The 23,842-nt window shown below is 40.2% G+C and overlaps 1 protein-coding gene across 1 annotated transcript in view; it reads right to left on the reverse strand.

Annotated features, from left to right (window-relative positions):
- Positions 1 to 23,842, reverse strand: part of PPM1L (protein phosphatase, Mg2+/Mn2+ dependent 1L) — a gene marked incomplete at both ends in the record, with an annotated part of 299,492 nt that overhangs the window by 72,003 nt on the left and 203,647 nt on the right. Inside the window, one exon of the mRNA XM_080695487.1 lies at positions 14,442 to 14,616. Coding sequence (XP_080551613.1) covers positions 14,442 to 14,616 — 175 coding nt within the window. The remainder of the gene's footprint in view (positions 1 to 14,441; positions 14,617 to 23,842) is intronic.

Consider the following 23,842-nt stretch of genomic DNA (forward strand, 5'->3'; position numbering starts at 1 on the left):
AAGTAGATCTTCCCAACAGGTACAACAGATCCTAAACCACCTACTGACTTCTGACACTTCCTAGTTCTGTTGCCCACTGCTGCACTATTTGTACAAGATATTCTATCTAAACTGGACACCAGGCCTTTGCCTCACATCTTCGTCTCTCTTAACCTGAAACAGCTTTGCTCTGTTACATTGCAATAGGTTTTTATGAAAAGCTGACATCTGATGAGGGCAAATGACCCAAGTACCTTCCATTCGGCCCTACCTCTTAAAGGGTCCACCATTTCAACACAACCATCATGGAAAACGGGCTACCAGGACATGAACCTCTGCAGACCAACCATGCTCAGACCATCACGGTTACTCTCTGGTGTCTCCTGTCAGGCTTGTGGGGCCCAGGTAATGAGCAGGTTTATGGCCCAGACACCACATGGCACTCCATCAGTAATACCTCTGCTTCCAAGAAACTTCTGCTTTCAGAGTCTGACAAACTGGTCTCCACCAATATTTTAAGATAGATTTGGAGGAAGATTGTTTTGAATTGAATTGTTCAATTCCTAGGCTGGAATATGCTGGTTTTCATAAGTTGAATAGTTTTTGCCATATATTATCTTACTAAATGTTGCTCAATCTGTCAGAAAGCTTTGAGATACATTTATAATTATTTGGGGTTCCCTGAGATCCTGTGCCATCAACATAGGCATCTAAATAAAATAAAATGAAAAATATACATTAACACCACTTGGAGAATATTTATCTGTTTAGAGTTTAGAATGACTGTCCTTGAATTTTAAAATTTATTTTTTGGTGAGAGGAAATAGTGAAGAAAGGAATGAAAGGGTAAAAATATTAATATAGTATTATTAGTAAAAAATACTTAAGCTTCTTTGTATACCTATCACTTTGGGTAAGTAAACAAAAAATACTTGTTCATCAAGTAATTAGGACACTTTAGAAACCTCTGCAAAAGACAAATCACCAGTGCTATATGAGAGAATGTTACTGGCTAAAGGTCAACACCAGTCAATACATGTTATCTCTACTTGCTGGGAGGAAAAAGAACGTATTTTATTAGAGCCAAAGAGAAACAAAGTTCCTGCATGGCAATGAGAACAGCAGTTTTTGAGTTTCAAGCATGGGTATTAGAGAACAAACAAGTTATTAAAAATTCATTTTCACTATATAATAGTGTGATGAGACATTGCCTATTAGATCACACCACATTTTAATGAGGTCCTTTCATGTGCTTTAATAGAAAACTATTTGTGATAATGTCTAAGCCAGTCTTGCCTCTAAAAAATTATTCTCTTAAGTGTCATGTCTCAATCTTGGCAGAGTACCGGAGTCACTTGGGGAAAGTTAAAAAATACTGATGCCTGGGTCCCACTGCTCAAGAAATTCTAATCTAATAGGTCTGGATGTAGCCTGGGCATCAGTCTATAAAATAATTTTAATATGCCACAAAGGTTGGGAACTATCCATCTACAGTAGGTTCTCAACCTTGGTACTACTGACATTTTGGGCCAGATAAATTTTGCTGTGGGGGCTGTCCTTACATCGTACAATGTTTATCAGCATCCTTGGGCTCTGTCCACTAAATGCCACCAGCTCTCCTTCCCACTTCTCCCCCCTCAGTGGTGACAACCCAAAATACCTCCAGAGAAGACAAACGTCCCATGGAGGTAGAAGAGGAAATTGCCCCTGATAGGAATCACTGCTATGAAAGAAAGAATATTATAGTAAATCAACTTTCATGGTTAGAAAATAATTCCTAACAAAAGGCGGGCAAAATAGAATCTTAACTTGAGATTCTAGTAAGTAGAAACCAGTGGGCACCAGCAAACACTGTTTTGATTAAAATCTATGAAAATCAACCAAGTGCCCCCCAGTACTCAGGGATAAAGGTAATGCTAAGAATATCACTTCAAAGTACTCATTTAAAAATTAGCACAACTGGAGCTAGTCAGGGATTTACAGATTACAAGTGGATTTGACTCATCTGTCGTATTTGACCTTGTTTCATTTTATAAAGCTTTCATGTTACCAAAAAAAGAAAATGAAAATCTGCTAAAATCTTGTCAACAAGCAACTATTTTTAGACAAACTCATTTTCTTTGGTGGCTCTGGAATACTGATTTCCCCTACAGGGGTAGCTTTAAAAGGAGCTACAGTCAACTGAAAAGGCCTAAATGACTAATAGCAAAATGGGTCCATTAACATCTCTAATTGTACTTTGAGCCCTAGACCTTCCTGCATTTTATTTGCAAATGCAATTATTCCACGCTGATATACTTCACTTTTTTTTTTTTTTTGGTACACATGGAACCCAGGGACATTCTACTTCTGAACTATAGCCCCAGGCCTATTTTATTCTATTATGAAACAGGGTTTCACCAAGTCCCTAAGGCTGGCTGTGAACCTGTGATCCTCCTGTCTCTGCTCCCCAAGTACTAGGATTACAAGTATATATGGACAGACATTATCTGAACTGTTTCCTTCCTCAACTCTCCTTCTGCCCCACTCCACTTCACCCTCCCTTTCCCCTTCCCACTATTCTACTGGTCTCTCCTCATTTATCTAAAGATAAGTGAAGATATTGTTTCTTATATTCTTATATCCTTTTTAGCTTCCACAAATGAGATAAAGCATATAACTCTTGACTTTCAGACTGGCAGATCTCATTTAGCATATTTTCTTCTCTTCTCTTTTTTTTTTTTTTTTTTTTTTTTTGGTACTGGGGATAGAACCTAGGGGCATTCTATCTCTGAGCGACATCCCCAGCCCTATTTTTTTTTTTTTTTATTCTTTGTTTTGAAACAGGGTCTGACTGAGTTGCAAAGGGCCTCACTAAGTAGCTGAGGCTGTCTTTGAACCTGCACAATCCTCCTGTCTCAGCCTCCCAAATGTTGGGATTATAAGTGTGCAACACCACACCTATTTCAAACAAACAAACAAAAGAAATTTAAAAAAAAAGGACTGGGGGTATAGCTTGGAATGCCCCTGGGTTTAATTCCCAGCACCACGAAAAAATTAAAAAAGTAATTTGTGTTACCTCCCTCTTTGAGTAAGAGAAACTGAGATGAGAGAATAAAAAGCCCCAACTCAGGTAAGAAAGACACAGATCTTACATGATGCATTCAGAGAGATAGCAGTCAAAGATGAACAATCAATTCAAAGGACGCACACTCTAACTCGACTGTCCTTCCCCATCTGGACTCTCAGCAACTCGCCAGAAGCTGGTACACAGTAAATGTTTGTAGTGAATGAACAGTGACTTTTCTGCAGTTGACTTAGCGTTCCCTTGGGTTGATCTCAGAGCCATAGGGCTCATTCAGGAGCTTCTCAAGGCCATATACTGCAGAGATTCTTCATCAAGTCAGCCTCATCAGAAATGGCCCATGTCACATAGCCTTGCGACCAGGACATTAAGAAACACAAAGAGAATTCTTCATTAAGAAACACAAAGAGAATTCTTCTGGTCATTAGAAGGTGGCTTGAAAACTGTGTTTTGTGAGGCAATTTACCAGATGAGATTTCAGGTGTCTAGTGATGGAATTTCGTATCTTGGGAAATGACACTGAACTATGATCAGAATCCTGAGAGTTGCGGGTCAGCCAGGAGGCCCGTTCTGCTCACCTCCCACTACTACGAGCAGAGGATACAGCAGAGACTGTGGCACCTAAAAAATGATCTTTTCTGTGTGAACTGAAAGTCTTCACTATTAACTTGGATCTCATTAAATTTATTACAAGCATTCACACTAGGTCTACAGATTTAGGTTACAAAATCCTGGTTGCATGGAAAGGAAGAGATATGGATAGCACCGGCATCCTGTCTCTGGCCACCAACCCGCTCTAAATTGTGACCGCCTGTCTCAATTATTTTCCTTAAAGTGTACACATTTTCTCCAGTTCTTATAATCAAATACTACATCAGAAACAGCTAGGAACATTACTTCCCTTGTGGCAAACAACGACAGCTTGATTAGAAAGAGAAACCGAACTCTACCTCAAGTTAATCACTGGGGTGGCTCTTCCTAAGTCCAAACTCAGTGTGAGCTTGACAAAGTTCTTTAAAATTTTAAATTTTATTCTGCCCCTCCCAAAACTTGGATTAATACATGTTTAGAGACGATATAAAGTTTTCTATTTAAAAATTACAGCCAGGTGTGGTGGTGCACGCTTGTAATCCCCACGCTTGGGAGGCTGAGACAGGAGGATCGCACAGGTTCGAATCCAGCCTCAGCTACTGAGTGAGGCTCTCAGCAACTTAATGAGACCCTATTTCCAAATAAAGTATAAGATAGGTCTGGGAGTATAGCCCAAAGGTAGAAAGCCCCTGGGTTCCACCCTTAGTACTACTAAAATAAAATAAAAATTACAAAGTTTGGGAATGTGAGCTTAAAAGAAAAGAAAAAAAACTTCATCACTTTTACAAGATTCAGTCTGAATTATCATTTTCTTTTTCTATGTTGGTATCTTATAAGCAAACAGACAATGCTAATGTAACATTAATGTAAGCCAATTAAAGCAAACTAATTTTAGACGTACTCAGAGGGCAGCACTAGATGGAGAGGAGGCGATCCACATAAGTAGTCACAAAAGCAAAGAGGAAAAATGCAGTTCTCAGAGCCAGCCTTTCGAAATGCGGCCGACATTACAGTTCAAGGTGGACATTTCAAGACTTACGGCTTCTCATGGTTTTCTGATTCCTTTAAGAACTCCTTCCAAATCCCAAACCCAATTTCTTCCTCCTCTGATGTTCTCTATACCACTCATTCTGCTGTCCAAATTGAGTTACCTGTTTCTCCCAGCTGTCTCCCTGCCCTCCCACCACAGGTACACACGAGCACACACAAAAAACATAGGTATGTGCATGCACACACACTGGCACTCAAGCACATGCTCTCTCCCTGGAGAGAAGGGCCACACAGTCACAAGCCTCCCCCGTGGCTTGTGAACCACAGTGTGGGTTGGGTACCTGTGAACCGCCATGAAGGCAGCTGTTTATTTTGTAGATGGCAAAGACATTTTGTTTAGTTACTGTCCCCATCACCAAAAGATAATTTGCTTCTTAAAACCTGTGACAGCCGGGCGTGGTGGCGCACGCTTGTAATCCCCGCGCTTGGGAGGCAGAGACAGGAGGGTCACGCAGGTTCAGAGCCAGCTGTGCTGGCTTAAGAGACCCTGTTTCAAAAAAAAAAAAAAAAAAATATATAAAATAGGTCTGGGAGTGTAGCCCGGAGGTAGAAGGGTTTCCAGGAACCCTAGTAACACCAAAAAACCAACCAACCAACCAACCAACCAACCAACAAAAAAAAGCAAAACCCTGTGACATAAAAAATAAAAGTAAAAAATTATAACTGAAATTTATTTATTTATTTATTTTTAAATTTTTTTTATTTTTATTTTTTATTTTTTATTTTTTTGCAGGTCTGGGGATGGAACCCAGGGGCATTTGACCTCCGAGCTACACCCCCTGCCCTACTTTTTTTTTTATTCTTTATTTTTGAAACCGGGTGGGTCTCACTGAGTTGCAGAGAGCCTCACTAAGTAGCTGAGGCTGTCCACGAACCGCGATCCTCTGGTCTCAGCCATCCAAATGCTGGGATTACAAGCGTGCGCCACCATGCCCGGCTATTACTGAAATTTAAATAATCTTGGTTTAAAAGACAGTTATTAGCTGGGCGTGGTGGCACACTCCTCTATTCCCAATTCTTGTGAGGCTGAGATAAGTTTGAGGCTGACAGAGCAATTTAGAAAGACCCTCAGTAACTTAGGGAGACACTTTCAAAATTCGGGAGGCCAAGACAGGAGGATCAGGTTTGCAGAGGCCCTTTGCAACTCTGCGAGACCCTGTTTCAAATTAAAGAATAAAAATAGGGCTGGGGGTGTAGATTGGAGGTAGTATGCCCCTGGTTTCCATCTTCAGAACTGTAATTAAAAAAAATAAAGATAAAAATGGGTGGGGGGTGTAGCTTGGAGGTAGAATGCATATCCACGTTCATAGCAGCACAATATACAAAAGTCAAATTATGGAACCAGTCTAGGTGTCCGTCCATAGGTGAATGGATCACAAAACTTTAGTATATACACAATGGAATTTTACTCAGCCATAAAGAAGAACAAAATTACTTTATTTGCAGGAAAATGAGTGGAACTTGAGAATATTATACTAAGCAAGTTTAGCCAGTCTCAAAAGATGAGTAGATGTATGTTTTATAGGTAGAAGCTAAAGAGATATTCAGGAATAAGGGCAACATCAGAAGAGCAGAGACCCCAAAGGAGTGACGGAGGGGGGTTAGGGAAGTGAAGAAGGGGGACAGGGATGTAATCATAAAGAATGTAAGAGCTGAAATAATGCTACAAATGAACACAAAAATTACCAACTCTAATCTCAGAAACATGCACAGAGGAGGTGAGAGGGAGAACCCCACCAGGAGTCCTGTGCATGTATTTTTCTGGCACTCTGAACCCCAAAATGATGTAAAATTACAATGTGCCAAACAATAATAATTAATAATAATAATAATGATAAGAAGAAGAATGATGGCTGGAGTGTAGCTGAGAGGTAGAATGCCCCCTGCCCCTCTATACCTCAATGTGATGTAAAATTACCATGTATCAAACAATAATCACCACCACCACCATCATCATCATCATCATCATCATCATCATCATAATCATCATGGGAGCTGGGAGTATAGCTCAGAGGTAGAATGCCTCATGCCCCTGGGTTTTAATCCCCAGCACCAAAAAATAAAAGGTATTGGCCAGAAAGATATTCTCAGTTTGTAACTGAATTTTGATGACCTGTATTCCTCCTCTTTTTCTATTGTTACATAGCTAATAACTGACTACATTTTTTCCCCTACATTTTTGTTAGTAATACTGCCATTCTCATTTTTCCATAGATTAACACCGCCCCCCCAAATTTAGGGATTCTACATGGCTAGAGGAATTGAAATCTGAATAACCATGCTATTGGCCGGGCGTGGTGGCGCACGCTTGTAATCCCCGCGCTTGGGAGGCGGAGACAAGGAGGACCGCACAGGTTCGAAGCCATCCACGCTGGCTTAAGAGACCCTGTTTCCAATTTAAAAAATATATTAAAAAATAGGTCTGGGAGTGTAGCCCAGAGGTTAGAAGGGCTTCCAGGAACCCCAGTGCCACCAAAAAAAAAAAAAAAAAAAAAAGAATAACTATGCTAAAAATATGAAAAGGTTATAGGCATGGTCACTGCAGTGCACTTACTCAAGGACAGTCTAGTTGTTACAACTTGCATTTATGAGTAGTTCTAAGTCCATGAATAAGTATGATTGCATTTCAGTTGTTAAATTTTTTAAACAGATGCAAAATTGGGCATAAATGATTAAAACCCAGTAGAGAAAAATAACTACAAGTAAATACACTAAAGATGGTAGCTATGTTTCAGTGGTAGGATCAGAGATTAGCCTTTTCCTTTTTTGCCATACTTGAAAGACATTCTATTTGTACTTATATTACTCTTATAAGGGAAAATAAATTTAAAATAAAAAATTAAAATAAATAAATAATAAATAAATTTAATTTTTTAACAGAAAACTGGAAGCTGGCGACAGAAGTTACTAAGTGAATACTGACGTTCCTTCATAACTTTCTTTCGAGTCCCTGTTTTTCTCTTCCTTTCCGTCCTTCAGTTCCCGCCAGTGAGCCCCTGGAGAGGATCTCTTTTGAGCCCAGACAAGGGGTCCTGATTGAAGATATGAAGTAAGAAAACTTAGCGTCACTTTTTCTGTTAGGACCCATTTGAAAAACATACTGAGAAATTCACTACTAGAGTAGAGAACTTCCTGCAAATGCCTTTCACTGCATTTCTTTATATTCTTAGAGAACCTGGAAGGGCCCTAAATAATTGACACTCTCCTGGGTTTGTTTTCTGGATGCGCATTCAGTTTCTTTCCTAGGCCAGTAAATGGCTTTCCTTTTGAGATCACTGATTTCTTTCTATGACATTACTGGCTCAATTAAAACACAGGTGGAACTTTCAGCTATCATCTGTTTTAAGAGGTATAAGTTCAATAGGTGGTAACCCTTGAGCTACGTCCTAAATTGCTAACAGCACATTCCTCGGCCTTTTTAAAAGCTTTTTCTCTAAAAAAAAAGTACATTATAGCGCTCAGTGTGTTTTTGTGGCAGAGAGCTCTGTGTAGGTTCAGCTCTCAGGAATGTCTAATGTAGAGCTGCATCAAGGAATCACAAAGCAAGGGCTGAAAAATTAATACTGCTCCTCCTTTCTCACCTCCCCTGGGGAAGCTGTAGGTGACTGTCTGACACCTATAAATGGAGGTGCAGGTCCCCAGCGTTAACTGAGTTCCAAATAAATATGACGGAACAGGAGATCTATGCAGCAACATAGGTGACAACTGCAAAGTACGCAGCGAGATGCATCCATTGGGATTCTTCACACTGTAGGTAGATTCAGCTCTTCCCAAAGGGGGTAAAATGCAGATCTTTACTCCTGTTTCTAGATTCCTACCATTCCCTGGGTTTAGGGCTCTTGTATCTGCAACAGAAACTATTACTCTCAAATAAATGGGCCTTCTCTCCTCATAATTCCACCAACGAGAGGCATTGCAAACCATACCACTTTATCTTTAACAAGGGAAAAGGGAGGTTATTTATTCATGTCCAAACTGAAAAGAAAAATAAAAAGTTTGAGATTACTTACCAAAACATAGATAATATACTAGCATAAAAATAACATGCAGAAAGATTCCTTGTCCTTGTCAACCTTTTAACCTTTGTGTATGATGACAAGAATATTTACTTCAGTGATGCTTTCCGAGGCAGTGTAATGTGCTATTATGACTTCTTTTTCATTTTCAAGGAATGAAATAAAAAATGCATTCCTTGGAAATGTCTCTGTGCTATTAAAATATCTATGGACTTTTACCTCAATTAAGATAAAAAACATTAATAGATGAAATATAAACTGTCCATTGCTCCCTACTCCAGATTTTTCTTAGCATTAATACATTCTAATAAAAGAGTCTAAACTGTCTTAATGAGGATCCATGAATGATAGCTCACATCCTCTTCTTCCAAAACCTAGGTTTGTCTGACTTGCAGGGTTTCACTCCATCCCACCAATGAAAGTATGCCTGGGCATATTCATGTTCAGATGCTTAAAGCTGAGCTACTGTCTCCTTAGCAGTTCTCACGTGGGCTGTGTCAGAGAAGATAAGGGCGATGGGGCAAACAAAGCCCACAGCTCATGCAACCTTGAGAAAACAGAGCTTCCCGTCATCAAGAGACCAGAAGTGTAGCTCCAGGACTAGAAGACACTGATGACGGCCTGTTCAGGCCGTCAGTTTATAGGAAAATGGGCTGTGGGAATTTTTGTTGACTTAGGCAAAGTACCATAGTCACATATTTGGTCGGCAGCAGAGCCAGGAAAAGAATATGAGTCTTTGGGTTCCATGGCTTCCTTTTCAGTTTCACAAAATATCTTTATTCTTATAATCATCAGAGCTTAAAACATTTGGATGAAAAGCTGATGTTATGGTTTAATTGTGTAGGCTCTCCCCTCCCTAGCCAATTTATATGTTAAAATGCAATCTCCACAATGATGGAATGTGGCCTCATTATAGTATGGGAGAAGAGCCCTCACAGAGATCCCTCACCCCTGCCATATAACATTATGGGGGAAAGCCAGCTGTCTACAAGGAAGGAGGCCCTCAACGGACACTGAACCTGCCGGTACCTCCATCTTGGACTTCCCAGGCTCCAGGACTGTGAAAATAAATTTCTATTTTTATAAGCCACCCAATCTATTGTATTTTGTTATGGCAGCCTGAATGGACAAAAACTCTGGTTGTTTTTATATACAGAGTATAATGAATATTATTGAGTATTTTGTGACTCAAGGTCACCATCCTGAGGATCACTGATGTCAACTCTATACTGTAGAGTGCATGAATGCTGGCATGCCCTTGAGTACGGTGCACTGTTGGGGATTTGAGAGCTGCTTTATGGATTCCTCTTTGCTCTCATTCCTGGCTTTTCTCAGTGTTACTGCTAAAGTTTCTTCTCTTATTCCCACCTTATAATTCTAATCCTTTTTTTTTTTTTTGTGGTACTGGGGTTGGAACCCAGAGGCTTCCTACCTCCAGGCTATATTCCCAGACCTTTTTTTTTTTTTTTTTTTAGTATATTTTATTTGGAAACAGGGTCTCACTAAGTTGCTGAGAGCCTCACTAAGTAGCTGAGGCTGGATTCGAACCTGTGAGATCCGCCTGTCTCAGCCTCCCAAGCGCGGGGATTACAAGCGTGCGCCACCACGCCCAGCTTTATAATTCTAATTCTAAACTCTATGTTTCCTGAAGTCTATTCTCTAATATAGAACACAGACAAATGCACACCATAATTTTTGCAATAATATTCACAGTAGCAAAACAAAACAAAAATATTAATGTCCAATATAGGAGAATATTTAGTGAGCAGTAATTTCAGGTAGAATATTACATAGCCATTAAATTCTCTTACACAAAGGAGATTTAATGAAATGAGGAAGTGCTTATGTAATAATGTCAAGGAAAGAAAGCAAGACATAAAATTAGAAGATACCAACCACATTTAAAAAATTCTTAGCATGAAGGAAATATATAAAAATGTCTAAAATGAGAAGATTATTAATAATTCTCTGATTAACTAGTCTACACCATTTACTTATTTCTGCAATTAAAGTATGACACTTAAATTCAGAAATAGAATTTTGAAAAGAAAGTATTACACTGGAAAATATAACCTAACTAGTGAGAACTACATAAGATAAAAATTTATGGGTTCTAGTGAGGACTAACAGTATCTATTGTATGAACTCGTTCACAAATTTCCAGATGTGACCTGCTTGCACACACGTGGTTTTTGCTTACTTTCTGTTCTTTGCTGAATTTCAAGTTTCTGGACAGTTTAATTGTGGATGGGCAGAACATTAAGGTTCATTATGTATGTAAAGGAGAAGGGAGGACACGGGGAGAAGGAAAACAGAAATGTGGGAGCAGGGGCAGTTCGGAGCCAATGTTCTTAGACAAGTGTCTTAGGACTTTTCTTTTCATTAAATTTTAGAAGTTTAGGAGTCGCAGATGGTGAGAACTGTCATTAAATCACTCAGGCTGAGGTATCAGTGGATAAGTACTAAAGACAAATGAACCTCTCTAGAGAGTAGGATACTTTCTAGCTAACAACTTCTTCCTACAACTGGGAGAGCTGAATTCAGAATATGAAGAAGTCAACACTGGAGAGCATGAAAGGAAGATAAGCAGTTAATAAAAAATAAGTGTTTCAGTGTAGGAGGGTTGTATTTCATGTCATTGTAGGCTATTGCCAATTTTCTATTCTAATTTCTTGTTATTGTGATGAATCTTTTTCTATTAAATAGCAATATCCTTTCTTATTCCCCCCCCACCCCCCAGTTTGACTGAAATCATTAATAGGTGAGTTAAGAGGAGAAGACACAGTGACCCTCACCCATCCATTCACACCCCCCCAACTGCTGCCGCACCAGTTCCTGCAGGGACGCCCACAGGCCGACTGAGTGCAGAGGGATGATGGCAGACAGCCACTTCACTTCTCAATGACCCTGGGAATCATCTGTAAACCTTCTGTCTGCCTCCCAAACACTACGTCCCAAGTGGCTGGAGGGAGAGATAAGACCCAGATCTGTTCTCACCAGGCACAAGTGCAGTATGATTCCTAAGCACCCTCCAAGCATGATATATTTTATTATTAGAATAACTCTATGAAATGATTACCCAATCTTATACAAGAAGAGAGGCTCTAAGAGATTAACTCGATGAAGATCACAGCAGAATTAAGCTAGAGGGAGGACCTAGAACATAAATTCTTTAACTCGTAATCCTGTTTATTTCCACTGCTTTCTGCAGCAGAATTTATTTTGCATGTGTATTGTATGATATTTATTGGTATGGCATGGTAGGGATGGAACCCCGTGGCAAGCTACATTCCCAGCCCTTTGATTTTTTTATTTTGGAACAGGATCACCCTAAGTTGCTGAGGGTTTCCCAAAGTTGCTGAGACTGGCCTTGAACCTGCAATTCTCTTGTCTCAGTCTCCTAAGCACTGGCATTACAGGTGTGAGCCACCATGCCAAGCCATGCTGCAGAGTTTATAGATAAATTCTGCAGCAAAGTATTTTCCCTTAACAGTCATGTGCAAATACATGTACACTTCTGAGGACCAGTAGATGCTTACCAACAGTTCAGAAGAGTGGAAAATTATCCCTGAAGAAGAAAAGATGGAGTGGCGGGAGGTTATGGCTGACGTTCATTCCCACCTTGGTATTACTTGTGCCCCTTCACTCACTAGAATGTCCTCCCCTAAAGAAATGCATACAAAACTTGAGCCACGTGCACTATTTTTGACCCCACAGCTCAGTCTTTAATTGCATTTCAATATTAGAGGGTGTGCTGAGTCTCAAATTTCTTAGGATTTTTCTTCTACAGCCCATACATGTAAATTTTGGCTCTCTAGCTACACTGGAAACAAGATCTGTTTTCTACAGCTAGTATATCCTCCCACCCCCATCTTTCTCATACCATTTCCTCTTTCTCCTAACTGCCTTGTAGTCCAGGGCTCAGTATGTAACAAATGCTCACTAAACAATTGAGAAGCTGCATTAGTGTGGTGAAAGCACAGCTTGATTAGTGATCAGGAGATTAGGAGCCCAGCCCCAAAAGTAACTGTTATTTCAAGTAAATCTATGGGTGTCAGTTTTCTCACCATAAAATGGGTATAAGGGCAAAAATAGGTGGAATATGTGAGTTCTATGATCTCTTAAGAGGCTATGAGTATTTAAATGTTTAGATAGAGGCTGATTGCAATCTTACTCTATTCCATCAAGTATATGAGAGAAGATGAATACAATCCCTAAAAGAAGAACATTAAAATCCAGACAAATACAGAGACCAAATAATTATCCATACAACAGAAGAAAGCCACTGTGCCTGGAAATTAATCAAAGCAAAGGCAAGTCTCAATGATAATGAGAGAGTAGAGATGTCCTAAGCAAGGCTAGAAATGTGAGTCCTGCTTGAGAACACGTGTAGGGGCTAGAGAGGGCAAAAGAAATGGGAAATGCTTACTAACTAGAAAAACTAGAAAGCAGCATGTTTTGGCTTTATTCTTTAATTTCACTCTTCTCTTTGCTATAAAAGCTCAAAATCCAATGTTAAGAATGTCAGCATTGAGATTGTTTACATTATGTTGAAGAAAATAAAATGCATCCTAAAAACATATTTGTGGAAATAAAAACAGAAATTCCTGATATTAAAATAGGGACCATTGTTGGTCATGGTGATGTATGCTTGTAATCCCAGTACACGGGAGGCTGAGACAGGAAGATCATAGGTTTGAGGCCAGCAGTATGCAGTAACTTAGTGAGATCCTGTTTCAAAAATAAAAATAAGGCCGGATATGTAGCTCAGAAGCAGAATATCCCTGGGTTCAATCTCCCATTGAACACACCACACACACACACACACACACACACACACACACAGAGAGAGAGAGAGAGAAAAGAAGGCTGGCTGAAAGAAAAAAAAAGAGAGAGAGACCAAAACATTTAACAATTCAATACCAATATCCCTATACTTTTTCTTCTTTTCTTTTGGTAGAGGGAGAAGTATAGCAAATTTAATCAGGGTATATCTGCAGTATAGATTTAGTTTCATTAAATATTTAAATAAACTCATGTAATATTGCACCAGATTCATTCAAAGTGGGTGTTAGTTAACAGACTAATGATAAAAATGGAGTTATAGGAAGGTCTATGCACAATTTCATTAATTAGCCCACTCAGATGGTATGAACTCACAGCATACAGCGAACCGAATCTCTGTGGCATTAGGGGAAAAGTTTCATTTGAGTTGCTAACAAACAACAACAACAACAACAACAACAAGCTGAATTCAGTCTTAAAATGTCAAGGGGGAACCGGGTGTGGTGGTGCACGCTGTAATCCCAGCATTTGGGAGGCTGAAAACGGAGGATAGCAATTTGCGGACAGCTCAGCTACTTAGTGAGGCCCTTTGCAACTCAGTAAGACACTGTTTCAAAATAAAGAGAAAAAAAAAAATAGGGCAGGGGGTGTAGCTCGGAGGTAAAAGGCCTCTGGGTTCCATTCCTAGAACCACAAAAAAATAAAAAAAAGAAAGAAAAGAAATAGCAAACACTTATAGAGATTTGATATTTAAGAGCTATTTTGAGAAATCTCCTGAAAAAGTTTTGATACTAAAACTGCAGAGAAAAAGCTTACTATTAATCCATGTTATATAACTTTGAATTCAGTTTGCCCTTAACCTACCTCAGAAAAAGGTCTAAATTTATCCAAGATCTATACATACATTTTGCAGGGGGGAAAAAAGTGTGTGGTGTGTTTATTAAAAATGAACGTACCTGCTTCATCATAGGATGCAGTCAGTTTTTCTAGCATTTCTCGGTCAATTGACAGGATCTGCTGTTCAAGGATGGTCTGGTAAGACAGCACACTATTTCCTTTGTCTTTCTCGTAGTCCTGAAGATGCTGTTTAAGGGCCTCTGGGAGTCGAGATTTTACATATTCGGCTGCAGTCTACAGATAAAACAGAGAATCCCATTAGTACTTCCTATCCTAGGCTTTTAACTCAACCCGAGGTACTAGAAAGAAAATTCAAAGCGCTGTGGAGTCAACTGTCCAGACAAGCATGTCCTTGTCATTGTGACTTTTAAAGACTCCATTGCACCCAGTAAGGTGGATCTTCAAAAGACAGAATCGCATACCTCTCAGTTTCCCACCAAATTTAAAGGCATAAAAGATAACAGATTTGGTTTGCCAGTCATGGAGCCAGCATTCAGAACTTCAACTATTCCGGCGAATTCTAAAGATCCCATGATAATCACTTTGCTGGATACAAGTTTGGATTCTTTAAGATAGTCACTCATTTCAGTGGTGACCCCGTCTTGCTGTGGGGTTCTCTAAGGTTTCCATAGGAAGGCTTGTGAACTGAGTAGAAAGGAGTGCTTTCGGGTAGGCTAATGGTATAAAATGAAATAAATGAGACTTAACACAAATCTCCCTTAACCTGGAAAAAAGAACTATTCACTTACATGTCTTAATCTTCATATATGTGTGTGTGTGTGAAGAATGATTATATATAGTAAGATATATTAGTGTATATATACACACACACACACACACACACACACACACACACACACACACACATATATCATTCTTATTTTGTTTTTGGTGTTTTTTTATTCCTTTGCTTCTAGACTACCTGTACAACATATTCCTAACTAATGACATCTGCAATTATATGCAGTGATTTGCAATCAGGTAGGCGAATTGGAAGGAAGACATATAAAAGGTTCTTTCCCAAAGATTCTGATCGGCTTCTCTGGTGGGCTGGAGGGGTCACATACTCTTTTCCCTCCCAGTTGAGAATCACTGCCATAGCTAAGTGGAAGTTTATGGGAGAAATTAAATGACAGAATGGTATGTATAAACGAGGAGTTTGGCACCTCCTTAGAATACAGCCATGCTTCATCTGCACAGTGTCTAAAGGTGATGAACTAATAAATGAATATAATATGTTCTTTAAAATTATGTTCATAACCTCTAAATTATGTTTTCAAAGAAACTGATAAAAAGAATCATCTCTGTGCCATGAACCTAGAGTAAAACAAAGGTCCGAGCCAGGCATGGTGGCACACGCTTATAATCCCCGGGGTTGGAAGGCAGAGACAGGAGGATCGCGCAGGTTCAAAGCCAGCCTTGCTGGCTTAAGAGACCCTGTTTTCAAATAAAAAAGTATAAAAATAGGTCTGGGAGTGTAGCCCAGAGGTAGAAGGGTCTCCAGAAACCCCAGTACCACCCCCAAAAAGTTAAAACAAAGGTCCACCTATACAGCTTAATTCTTAAAAAGTTCAATACAGTTAGTAATTGTATAGTTCAAAATAAGTGTGACATACAAGTAAACAAAAAGATATCTCATGTTCATGGGTTGGAAGAATCAGTATTGTTAAAATATTCATACTAGCCAGGCATGGTGGTGCACGCTTGTAATCCCCATACTTGGGAGGCTGAGACAGGAGGATCACAGGTTCCCAGCCAGGCTCAGCAACCTAAACAGGTCCTGTTTCAAAATAAAAAATAAAAAGCGTTGGGGGTATAGCTCAGAGGTAGAATGTCCCTGCGTTTAATCCCTAGGAAAAATTACTGTTTGGGGCCATATCCTTCATATCGTTCAATGTGTGGCACAAACGCTCTTTATTCCATTCATGTTGCCTAATTTTCCTCCTGTGAACATCTACCGTAGGGATGTAGCCCTGTGGTAGAACATTTGCGTAGTATGTGCAAGGGCCCCCACCCCGAGTTCATTTCCTCAAGAAAAAAAACAAAACCAAAAAAGCAATAGCAATTAAGGGGGGGGGGCTTCTGATGTAATTAACTGAACTAAAAATATTTTACCCTGGCTGGGCCTGGTGATCCATGTTTGTAATCCCAGTGCTTAGGAAGCTGAAACAGAAGGGATCACAAGTTTGAGGACAGCCTCAGCAAGTAGTGAGACTCTCATCAACCTAGCAAGATCCTGTTTCAAAATAAAAATAAAATCGAGCTGGAGGTATAGCTTAGAGATAGAATGCCTCTGGGTCCAATCCCTACTACGACCAACAATTATTTTCATTCCATTATGATTTTTATTTTTATTTAATATTGTACATGTCATAATTGTGGAATTTTAAAAAAGGGTTTTGCTTCCTCCTTCTTAATTAAATGTTCTTTTTCATTACCAATTCTAAGATTTAGCATATATGTGTAAATTCATAAGAGTTTTAGGTATGGTGTTCAAAAGAAAGTAAGTTCTCTTATAAATCCATTACCAAGAAGATATTTTTAAAAACAGAAAATTTATTTTTGTTTGTTTTATTTTGTGGTGCTGGGGATAGAACCCAGGGATCTTCAACCTTTGGACTATACTCCCAGTCCTTTTATATTTTATTTGGAAACAGGGTCTCACTATGTTGCCGAGAGCCTCACTAAGTAGTAGCTGAGGCTAGCTTTGAACCTGTGTGATTCTCCTGTCTCAGCCTCCCAACTATGGGGATTACAAGCTTGTGCCATCGTTATGTTTGTAAAAGGTTGTGTTGTAAATGTTGGTGCCGATACAGGGAGTCAATTTCAAAGTAACTTTGAAAAACCAGTAGGTCTGATTTTGAGATAAAAAATCCTGGGGAAAGCATCTGAAGAAGAAATTCTTACTTTTTGCATCAAGGACTGTCTTGTGTGTTTTGAAAAGATAGTTTTAGAATTTTAATATCTTTAAAATAGAATAATTTTATGTTACCCCTCTTTTATTTAACACAATATGTACACACACAACTGTAATCGGAGCACAGAGAAATTCTCAAGTTCCACTCAATAGAATGGGGTAAATAACTGCAGTCTTTTGTTGATATTTACACCACATATGTGCCTAACACACAATGCTACAGCTTCTGTGCTATGTTGACTGTGAACAGGCACAAGCTTCTAAGCCTGGACCAAAAGGAGGATAAGACAGAGGGGCTGATCTGTGCACCACGTTCAGGATGAATTTTCACACTCAGATGGTAGTTTGGCTCTCAGGGCAGCTGATCAAGGGCCTTCTCAGTGAGGGGACTTTGGCTTGAGGAAACAGACAGGGAGGTGAGGTAGGCAATCAATTCCGCAAATTCTTCCGAGTAGAAGAATGGCTGAATTTTGGGAAATGGTAACTCGGGGATGATGGTTAGGTATTCATAAGATAAAGCAGAGATCAACATGGCAGTCTTTCAAAATACGTGCCAGAGCAAGACAGAGGAGAGAAGAGGGTGATATTTCATTGCCGGCAAGGTTTCCCTGACCTTGACGGGAGGTGAGTTGTGTACGCTGATTTGGCAGTAGCCAGCACAGAGGCTGCACATTAATTTTCTCAGGTCCACCTTGGAATCCATCTTTCTTGTGGTAACATATCATTAACTTTGGACAGCGGCTCTTTGGCTCCAGGCACTTTAAAACAAAGTTAGAGTGAGTGCCCTTGCTCGCCTGGACAAGGACATCAAGCAAGGAAGTTATTCCTCTCTCTGCCTGCCAAGAGTGTCACTTCTTGCCATTTTTAGTCAGTGCCACTTCTAACCTGGAGAGGTTATTTAAATAAAAAAGCGTCTTTGAGAAGCCACCCTGCACTCCTGAATTCATAATTTTGCCTCAAGAAGACACATTTGATTCCTTCAAAAGCTGGCACCAGGAAAAAGTCCTAGCATTAGCTAGAAGCATATAGATGAAACCTTATGCCTATGAGAGATGTAATCTTGCTGTGCAGGACCAAGGACAAGGCATGCAAATGGTGGTCATCTGTGGCGAAGTGACCACCGCAGAGGGTGCGGTGTGCACCTTGAGAAGGAACTGAGGTCACTTCCTTACTACAGAGGCTGTAGTAAGGTCACCTCCTTACTACAGAGGCTCCGGCTTCCGATTAAGCATCAGTGACGGCTGCTAAGTTACAAACTATGCAGGACAAGTCTCATGTGATAAACCTTTAAGAACCTGATCAATCATCTAATTGATATTATTCAGGGGTTATATTCACATGGCAGTACCAAGCATGCCAGAGTATGAAAATATAACTCAAATCCCACTGGCTGTAGCATGGCTCTCTAACTGCAGATGGCTGCTTTTATACATAAAAACAAAATTACTTCCCTTTTTTACATCCCAACTCTCTAATTGCAGTAAGATATAATTAGCCCAGGTATCAAATTGTTCAGCCATGTGGTTCATTTTTCTTAACTTACTATTTTGGTTAAATCTATATTCCAAGCTCAGCGCGGTGGAACACACCTGTAATCCTGGTACTTTGAAGGTGGAGACAGGAGGATTAAAGGTTTGAAGCCAGCATATGGTAATTTAGTGACACCTTGTTCATAATAAAATAGGGCTAGGGGTGCAGCTCCGTGCTAGAATGCCCCTGGGTTCAATCTCCAGTACATCCCTCCTCAACCTCCATTCCAATTCTAAGGGCGTTAAATATTTGCTTACAATCTGAAAAAATAAAGGTGAAGTGTTTTTCCAACTATCAAAGCGACAGCAAGTGAATTTCAATATTCTAGGGAAAGATTGGGGACTCAGCAGAAAAGGTTACCCTAGTTTCATGGTACCTTTCTTAATTTTTGTTTTTAAAGTGTGTTCACACACATGCACACACACACACACACACACACACACACACACACACACACTTCTCCTAAGAGATAGCAGCATAAAAACAACCTTCAGTGGACTTTTCCAAAAATCTGTTCAGCAAAGAGAACTTGGCTAGAGCAGTCTAGATACATTTTTGTGATGGGTGAGTTTCTATCTTTTTTAGCAGTTACATAGAGAAGTAAGAAACCATTTCACATGCCATATACTGGAGCTCTATAGGAGAAAAATGCAAAATAATATTTATTTATGGAAAGAAATAGGTTTCATATTTCAAAGAAAAATATGGTTAATCGCTGATAAAATTTCTTCCATTTCTAAATCTTGGGCTATATTAGCACTTCATAACTTTCATAAATGCTATTCAAATGTATTCTATAAAGTTCCATGCATAAAATGCTCTTGGGAGATTCAGGAAGCCAGTGGGACTGTTATAAATGAATTCTAAAATACACAAGTTATTCATCAAAAAGACAGAATTCTGTGGCTCTGACAGTAGAACAGCCCCTTGGGGTTGGTAGCCAAACACACAAAAAAAGTTCTTGGGTTGCTACTGATACAGGAGTAGTGCCAGAAGACTCCTCCCGGGCCTCACTGGGCATCTGCCCATGGCTACCTGTTAAGCTGTTTAGCATGTACCTTCAGCAAGCACGAGTGGCCTGGGTGGCAGGGAAGCTCCAGACCAAGGCTAGCTGGGTTGATATCCCCGATCTAAGAAGGCTTTAAGAAGTGCCTTCAAAACTAGTACTAGTGTTAGGCTCCTTGTGTGTGCACAGTGAGGGTGTGGGGAAGGGTTGGTCTTTCTGTCCAGGGAGCTGGTAACTGCCTTATTTAGTGTGAAGTAAGTAACTCAGAGAGAACTCCTACCCGCAAGCCATTTCCCCCTTCCAGCTTTATTTGATGCCTGAAATGCTATCATTAGAGCTTTGATCTTTGCTTAATGCCTGCTCTTCCCCTATCGAAGGCAAACGTTTCAAGGGAGACAATGCACTCAGTAATGTTAGGCCTCAGTGCAGGCAAGTCGATCAGATCTCTGCCTGTAGGGAGGTGGGTAGAGAAGCTGTGGGGCAGGCGGCTGTAAAATGGGGAAGTGAGGACCAGGAGAGGGACAAACCGTAGTTACTCTGCCGTTTAACTTGCTGTGGAGGGAAACACCAAGCTCTGAGTACTTGAAATTTTTGTGACTCTTCTCCATGTCTGCCTCTTCCTTCATGGTCTAGCATCAAAGCTTGTTTGAGGTGAATCCAAGAAATTGAACTTAATTTGTTGCATCTGCCCGTGGCTAAATAAAGAATATACAGTAGCATCTGATGCCAGCAAATGTTTTTAAAGCTTCTCCTGTACAAACAGGAGCCATCTCTTGGGTTGCAAAAGCAGTTTCTCAGATTCAAAGCTACTGCTCACGTGCACTATCACAACACTGTCTTCCACTCTGAACTAGAGCGCTTCCACGAGGCCTCTCCACTAGCCTAAGAGCAACTAGCCTGCAGGATCAAAGCGTTTCACATCTGGGCAGTTCCCTAGCACTTAATCCCAGATAGGCGTACCAGAAGAAAAGAATGGGAGTGGGTGCTTTAAACCCAGGCCTAATACTCTATGGGTGATTCTACATGACCACAGAGAAAGATAAAAAGGACCAGGCTCACAGTGTTTCTTCTCATCATTCTGACATGTGCCTCTCTTCTGCCATAAAGCATAAAAATATCATACTATTTTACGTTTTTTTTGTAAGCACCGTGCTGGAGATCAAACCCAGGGCCTTGCACATACGAGACAAGTGCTCTAGCACTGAGCAACATCGCCAGCCCCCATGCTATTTTATACTTCCTGAACACGCATCTTATTTAATACCACAGCAAACCAGTTAGAGGGACTTAGTTTGGACAGAATTGGAGTCTACTGCGTCTTATACTAAGAATGTGTTTCCTAATATTTTAAAATTGTTAAGCCGGGGCACATGCTTGTAATCCCAGCATTTGGGAGGCTGAGACAGGAGGATCGCGGTCTTAGGACAGCCTACTTAGGCCCTTTGCAACTCAGTGAGACCCTGTTTCAAAATAAAGAATAAAAAATAGGGTGGAAGTGTAGCTTGGAGGTAGAATGCCCCTGGATTCCATCTCTAGTACTACAAAAAAAAAAAAAAAAAGTTTCTGTGTAACTGTGAACTTTACTAAAAAAAAGACCTTTGGGAGCAACAGACCCTTTTCCACCTGGGAAACAGACAGACAGACAGATACACACACACACACACACACACACACACACACACAAAATGTAATGTCCTGTTTTGGGAACCCAGGCATGAAGTTATTAAACAGGGTCACAGGGAAACCTCATTAGATTTAAGTCCAGGAAGGGTGAGAAGACAGGGCTTCAGTTTTCTCTCCAAAATTAGATGGCTGGACTTGATCAGTGTTTCTCTAGGGACAGTATTTCAAGCAACTGCTTCAGAGTCACCTTAGCAGGTGACTTTTTAATTAATTATTTATTTATTTTGCGGTGCTGAGGATGGAACCCAGGGGCCTTCTACCTCTGGGCTACACTCCCAGACCTATTTTATATTTTTATTTGGAAACAGGGTCTCACTAAGTTGCTGAGAGCCTCACTAAGCAGCTGAGGCTGGCTTCGAACCTGTGCAATCCTCCTGTCTCAGCCTCTCAAGCACTGGGATTACAAGTGTGCACCACCACGCCTGGTCAGGTGACTTCTTTAAAAATGAAGATTCATGAGTCCACATTTATGAAATCAAAATTTTTTTTTGTGTGTGTAGGTCTCTAGAATCTGCTTTTTAAACTTGCAGTATATTTTAACAGATTCACTAAAAGTTGGAACACCATTGTAACCCCTCAAGATTCTGATTTGATAAAGACATGTATTTTTACCAAACTTCATGACAAATTCTGATATATATATCTAGGGTTGTACTAGACCTTCTGCAACAACACACCTTCTGCATCTACTTGGACTGGGTTTGGCAAGTAAATATTTTTAATTCTTGTTAAAAAAAAAAACCTTGACAGTATGTAGTGGCATTGCTACACGGCCTCAGTGCCACAGGCTTTGTATTTGTTTTTTTAATCATTTAAAATTGCCAGTCTGCTCAGCCTCAGAAAGGCCAAGCCCTCCCCTGGAAGCAGGCTAACTGATCACCAGTACTTCTGATGCCAGAGAGCACCTGGAACCCTTTCCCAGCAGCTTGTGGGCAATCAAGCGAGTTTCCACAAGCTGTGTGAAACGGGCCACAGGAAGACTGCGGTCCTACACCCTGACAACGCAGGACACTGGGTGGCCCCTACCAGGCACTGCAGAGGAATTCAGAATCCTGGAGCCCTGCAGCAGAACGCAGCAGAAAGGAAAAGAAATTGGCATCGCCAGCAATGTGGTGGTAACTTTGTGTACAGGGTTTGAAAGGGGACCTTATTTTAGCAAGAGAAAAACAGGGTACCTAAAAGCTGTAATTTCAGCAGTGAATGCACCTGCTTATGTCAATATAAAATGACACATATTACAATCTGAATGGGCAAAAAGTTGATGGGCTTTATAAAGAAACAGATATATTTGCCTCCAACTTCTCGGTCAACTCCAAAAGACAACAGCCAGACAGGCAGCACATGGCCACACAGGAGGACATCCTTTCCACTGCAGTCTGTGGTCTTCTGCGTGCCAGGCTGTGCTGGGGCGAGGTACGAAACTGAGCATGCGCCTGCTATCCTGGCGCTCATGGCGATTTAAGTATCAAGATTCTTTGAGGGAAAACAACAAAGAACCCTAAACAGCCTGTTGTGAGGTAGGTAGCAGGCGAAGCTTCCCTGAGAGTGGTGCTTGACTCGAGATCTCAAAACTGATTAGGCTCACAAGCAAAGGGATGATGGCATAGAAAAGGCAACACGGGCAAGAACAGCAGATTACACTCATGTGAATTTTCAAAAAATGCAGATAAGCCGGGCATGGTGGCGCATGCTTGTAATCCCTGCCCTTGGGAGGCTGAGGCAGGAGGATCACACAGGTTCTAACCCAGCCTCAGCTACTTGGTGAGGCTCTCAGCAACAGTGAGACCCTGTTGCCAAATAATTGTTTCTCATATATAAGTACATACAGCTTATAATGTAAACTCAACAAAGTGCTTTATAAATTCTTAATACCCCAGAGGTTTTCCCTAAGCGTTCCGTTTCTTTCCACGTGACCACACAATCTAAAACATTAGAGTCTTAGAAATTGTAGCTAAGTAGCGATCCTCAGAGAAAGGGCTAGATAAAAATGCAACCAGACATTAAAAGGGGCAGCTGCATTACAGGATGTAAGACTAAAAGCAAAAAAAAAAAAAAAAAAAAAATGTTAGTAAGGATTCAAAAAACAATGGACAATTGGGAATGCCCCATAAAAATTAACTTCATATTCTCCAAATGTCATTTGTCAGAAACCACATAATCACAAGAAAATGAGCAGGGATCCAAATAGATATGTAGTTTGAATTAGGATTCACAGTAGATTGACAAGGGAATAAAAATCCATAATTATAGAAATACACAGCTGTTCCAACCTTAGAAAATAAAGAATTGCTTAGTGAAGACTAGTGTCTCTGAAATGACAAAAG

The sequence above is a fragment of the Muscardinus avellanarius genome, assembly GCF_963383645.1.
Source record: "Muscardinus avellanarius genome assembly, chromosome: 5".
Classification (NCBI taxonomy): Eukaryota; Metazoa; Chordata; class Mammalia; order Rodentia; family Gliridae; genus Muscardinus; species Muscardinus avellanarius.